Source organism: Hyla sarda, chromosome 1 (genome assembly GCF_029499605.1).
Source record: "Hyla sarda isolate aHylSar1 chromosome 1, aHylSar1.hap1, whole genome shotgun sequence".
In the NCBI taxonomy this organism is placed as follows: Eukaryota; Metazoa; Chordata; class Amphibia; order Anura; family Hylidae; genus Hyla; species Hyla sarda.
Window position 1 is genome coordinate 5118994 of NC_079189.1, and position 6000 is coordinate 5124993.

General features: G+C 43.8%; 1 protein-coding gene across 1 annotated transcript in view; it reads left to right on the forward strand.

Annotated features, from left to right (window-relative positions):
• Positions 1-5665, forward strand: part of LOC130290203 (pepsin A-like) — a 69572-nt gene extending 63907 nt beyond the window's left edge. Inside the window, exons 8-9 of the mRNA XM_056537586.1 lie at positions 2414-2512; positions 5445-5665. Coding sequence (XP_056393561.1) covers positions 2414-2512; positions 5445-5582 — 237 coding nt within the window. The 3' untranslated portion in view covers positions 5583-5665. The remainder of the gene's footprint in view (positions 1-2413; positions 2513-5444) is intronic.
• The last annotated feature ends 335 nt before the right edge of the window (positions 5666-6000 follow it).

Genomic DNA, 6000 nt, shown 5'->3' on the forward strand with positions numbered 1-6000 from the left:
CACAACTAACATCGCACTACATATAGGACTATACCACTACTATCACTACATCACAACTAACATGGCACTACATATAGGACTATACCACAACTATCACTACATCACAACTAACATGGCACTACATATAGTACTATACCACAACTATCACTACATCACAACTAACATGGCATTACATATAGGACTATACAACAACTATCACTACATCACAACTAACATGGCACTACATATAGGACTATACCACTACTATCACTACATCACAACTAACATGGCACTACATATAGGACTATACCACAACTATCACTACATCACAACTAACATGGCACTACATATAGGACTATACCACAACTATCACTACATCACAACTAACATGGCACTACATATAGGACTATACCACAACTATCACTACAGCATAACTAACATGGCACTACATATAGTACTATACCACAACTATCACTACATCACAACTAACATGGCATTACATATAGGACTATACCACAACTATCACTACATCACAACTAACATGGCATTACATATAGTACTATACCACAACTATCACTACATCACAACTAACATGGCATTACATATAGGACTATACAACAACTATCACTACATCACAACTAACATGGCACTACATATAGGACTATACCACTACTATCACTACATCACAACTAACATGGCACTACATATAGGACTATACCACAACTATCACTACATCACAACTAACATGGCACTACATATAGGACTATACCACAACTATCACTACATCACAACTAACATGGCACTACATATAGGACTATACCACAACTATCACTACATCACAACTAACATGGCACTACATATAGGACTATACCACAACTATCACTACATCACAACTAACATGGCACTACATATAGGACTATACCACAACTATCACTACAGCATAACTAACATGGCACTACATATAGTACTATACCACAACTATCACTACATCACAACTAACATGGCATTACATATAGGACTATACAACAACTATCACTACATCACAACTAACATGGCACTACATATAGGACTATACCACTACTATCACTACATCACAACTAACATGGCACTACATATAGGACTATACCACAACTATCACTACATCACAACTAACATGGCATTACATATAGTACTATACCACAACTATCACTACATCACAACTAACATGGCATTACATATAGGACTATACCACAACTATCACTACATCACAACTAACATGGCATTACATATAGTACTATACCACAACTATCACTACATCACAACTAACATGGCATTACATATAGGACTATACCACAACTATCACTACATCACAACTAACATGGCACTACATATAGGACTATACCACAACTATCACTACATCACAACTAACATGGCACTACATATAGGACTATACCACAACTATCACTACATCACAACTAACATGGCACTACATATAGGACTATACCACAACTATCACTACATCACAACTAACATGGCACTACATATAGGACTATACCACAACTATCACTACATCACAACTAACATGGCACTACATATAGTACTATACCACAACTATCACTACATCACAACTAACATGGCACTACATATAGGACTATACCACAACTATCACTACATCTGTGTCTATTCTACAACGTAGCCTAGTTATATAATCTGTGGGATGGATGAGAAGAGACCTAAGTCCATCAATTTCATTCTTTCTGTTCTTACAAACTGCAGCCGACCCCGAGAACGTGACAAACCACAATATATGGTGGAGACCCAACTCACCATAAAGTGGGAAAAATTCCTTCCTGTCCATTCTGGAAACTGGACAGATCTTAGGGTCCTCAGGGACAAGAATAATCTATTGTTTTGGCTTTTATTGGGACCTTCACACAGTTATATAGAGAGATCATTTATTGACTGGTCAAAACTTCCCAATCAGCTGTTGGTCAAAACAACCTGATCAGCCATTGGTCAAAACAACCTGACCAGTCATTGTTCAAAACAATCCAAACAGCCATTGGTCAAAATGGCCTGATCAGCCTTTGGTCAAAATTACCTGATCAGCCATTGGTCAAAATAACCTGATCAGCCATTGGTAAAAAACAACCCGATCAGCCATTGGTCAAAACAATCCGATCAGCCCTTGGTCAAAATTACCTGATCAGCCATTGGTCAAAAGAACCCGATCAGCCATTGGTCAAAAGAACCCGATCAGCCATTGGTCACAATAACCCAATCCGCCATTGACCTATTCGTCCGATAATCACTCCATGACCTTTACCCTTTATCTTACGGGTGGACTTTGCAGATTAATGATTAGACTTGTAGACAGTAGATGATAATATTGTATTATGGATCCCGCCCTACATGGTGGAGCCATTTATTAATATGACCATCTTGTGGATTCTAGTACCATGTGACCTGTGACCACGTCAGCTCCCTGCCGGACATGATCATAACTATCAACGGGATGGAGTACACTGTACCGGCAGCGGCTTATATCACCCAGGTGAGTGTCCTATCATAGCTGTCACCACAATAGAGAAGTCCCGTTTCTCCTAAATCTGGACATAAGATTCTAGTGATAAAGGTGAAGGTCTCATTGTCCTCGCTTTCTCCAGATCTCCTGGAAATATTCCGCTTGCTCTGGGGTTTCCATAGTAGCATCACCAGGCTAGCACCTCTGTGCATTGACTTCCTGTCATGTGGCCTCCACACATTCACTGGACGTCACATGACAGGAAGTTGTGTATGTAGAGTGTCGCCACATTACCAGTCTTCTGGTACACAACCTATTACCCACAGCAGCCGTGGACAACCCTAATGTCAGTCATTCCAGGCAACCAGAAGTGTGATGGAACCAACCACATCTCATCGTATTGGCCACATGGGGGAAGCATCAAAGATGGAAGATACAAGAGGCAATGATGTAGGACAAAGAAGAGGTTGTCGGGTGCCACCGGTCATAATGATATTTTCATAGGGGAAGCACAAGATAATAAAAAAGTTATTTTATTTGAAAGAAAGTATGACATTCTAAGGACAGACTATTGACTACACTAGAAAGTCTATGGGTTGTCTCCTCACACACAGAGCGGAGTGCTCAGACAACCTCCCTCCCCCGCCATCCCCGCTCATTGTAATATCAAAAGTTTTGATATACCCCTCTGTCATTTTATTATATGACAGGTACAATGTTAGATAACTGAGACCGGTAACCAGTGAAAAGAACAGATGCAGGATAGATACTGGAAAAGAAGGGGGAGGGAGAGGTGAAGAGGGAAAAAAGAGGAGAGGAGAGAAGAGGAGAGAAGAGGAGAGGAGAGAAGAGATGTGCGGAGAGGAGAGAAGAGAGGTGAAGAGAGAAGAGAGGAGAGGTGAGAAGAGAATAGGAGAGATGTGAGAAGAGGTGAGTAGAGAAGAGACATGAGGAGAGAAGAGAGGAGAGGTGAGGAGAGAAGAGAGGTGAGGTGAAAAGAGGAGAGAAGAGAAGAGACATGAGGAGAGGAGAGAGGTGAGAAGCAGAGAGGAGAGATGTGAAGAGAGGAGAGGTGAGGAGAGAGGGGAGGTGAGGAGAAAAGAGAGGAGAGGTGAGGAGAGAAGAGAGGTGAGGAGAAAAGAGAGGAGAGGTGAGGAGAGAAGAGAGGTGAGGAGAAAAGAGAGGAGAGGTGAGGAGAGAAGAGAGGTGAGGAGAAAAGAGAGGAGAGGTGAGGAGAGAAGAGAGGTGAGGAGAAAAGAGAGGTGAGGTGAGGAGAGAAGAGAGGTGAGGAGAGAAGAGAGGTGAGGAGAAAAGAGAGGAGAGGTGAGGAGAGAAGAGAGGTGAGGAGAAAAGAGAGGAGAGGTGAGGAGAGAAGAGAGGTGAGGAGAAAAGAGAGGAGAGAGGAGAGGTGAGGAGAAAAGAGGGGAGAGGTGAGGAGAGAAGAGAGGTGAGGAGAAAAGAGAGGAGAGGTGAGGAGAGAAGAGAGGTGAGGAGAAAAGAGAGGAGAGAGGAGAGGTGAGGAGAAAAGAGGGGAGAAGAGAAGGGACATGAGGAGAGAAGAGAGGTGAGGAGAGAAAACAAAAGAGAGAAGAGATGTGAGCAGAGATGAGAAAAGAGGTAAGGAGAGAAGACAAGAAAAGAGAGGTGAAGAGAGGAGAGATGAGAAGACAAGAGAAGAGAGGTGAGAAGCGGAGAGAGGAGAGAAGAGAGGTGAGAAGAGGAGAGATGAGAAGAGAGGTGAGGAGAGAAGAGGAGAGAAGATGAGGAGGAAGGTAAGGTAAGAAGAAAAGAGGAGAGAGGTAAGGAGAGAAGAGGAGAAGAGAGGTGAGGATAGAAAAGAGGTAAGAAAAGAAGAGGTGAGAAGAGAGGTGAGGAAAGATGAGAACAGATGTGAGGAGAGAACACAAGAAGAGAGATAAGAAGAGAGGAGAGAAGAGGAGAGAAGAGAAGAAAGGAGAGAAGAGAGATAAGAAAAGAAGAGGCGTGATGAGAGAAGACAAGAAACAAAAAATAAAGAGGTGAGAAGAGGAGAGGGGAGGAGAGAGAAGAGGTGAGGAGAGAAAAGGAGATGAGAGAAGAGAGAGGGGAGAAGTAGGAAAAGAGATGAGGAATGAAGAGATGAAGTAACAATTACATTCCTTTTTCCCGGGACATCCAGGAGCCTCCTATGAGACAGGCCTCAGCCATAAGCTTGTGCGTTCATGACCATCCTAGGCATGCTAGTCTTTACAGTTGCATGCACACCTCAGAGATTTATGGCTACCCACAGGAAATACCATAAATGTCTGATGGCTACAGATCGGTGAGAACAAGAGTCTCCTGACCCTGGTGCTGATCCTGGTCTGATGAGACGGCTGCCATGTCCTGATGAAGAGGAGCCGGCACATATGCAGTTCCAGGCTGTTCTGTTCTATCGTAGCTACTGTAACAAGCAAGCATGAAGCCATGTCCAATAGCCCTGAAGTGTCACCAGAAATCTTTCCTCATTATCTCTCTAAGTCTGAGCGCTCGGAATCTACTATTCACTCTACAATTGCCTCCTCACACCCTCATATAGCAGAGATAGAAGGCTGGGGGAGAAACTGCCTCACAGACCCCCCAACATTCCTGTTCCTGGGCCCCGTAGGTCCCTGCACTTCCTACTTTCTCATGACATGGACATGTGATTCTTGCAGCCAATCTCCGGCAACCTCAATGACCAGTTACAGCCGGTGTTTGGCCGTAGCTGTCACATATCTTCGTTAAGAGCTTGGCAGGAACTGAAAGGGTGTTGGAACTGTAGCAGCGAGACTCGGTGAGGTGAACATGGCTTGTGTTATTATTTTATTATTACTTTACACCATTCTAAGCCTGAGACTTCTACTGTCTGTCCAGGACCGCAGAGATGGACCATGTACAATTCGCAGGACAATGTTCTACACGTCCACTAGTTGAGGTTCTTTTATTATTTTGTGTCTTCCAGTTCTCCGGATCCTGCACCAGTGGCTTCCAGACGACTTCTGGTCCTTGGATCCTTGGCGATATCTTCATCCGGGAGTATTTTGTAGCGTTCGATCGCGGCAGTAACAGAGTTGGCTTCGCCCCGGCTGTGAAGTCCTAAGTTTTTATACCATCGCTCTATAGCGGGTTCTTAGATGGTGTCATAACCAAAGGTTGTCTACTGAGTCTGCAATAAACATTACATAGCACGTCTCTGTGTCTTCACCTGGACTTTATGGCTTTTTGGGTTAAACCAGTTTATGACATGTAGCCCTTTGCTGACCAAAACTACCCCCGTCTTCATACCCTGCCCCCTCGGTTACCCCCTTGTCTCCATCTTGTCGTACTTGTGCACTGAACCTACGTCTAGATCCTTCAGCGTAGATTTTATTGTTCACCTCCTGTGTCTCGTGATTCTGCTCCCCCCTTCCACTAATATCCTCCATCTGTTCTTCTCGTTGGTGTCTCCCACCCTTCTCCTTGGCTTGTAAGAAATGTCAGGGTGTTTATGCGGAGTGGCCCCAGGGCAGGACTGGGAC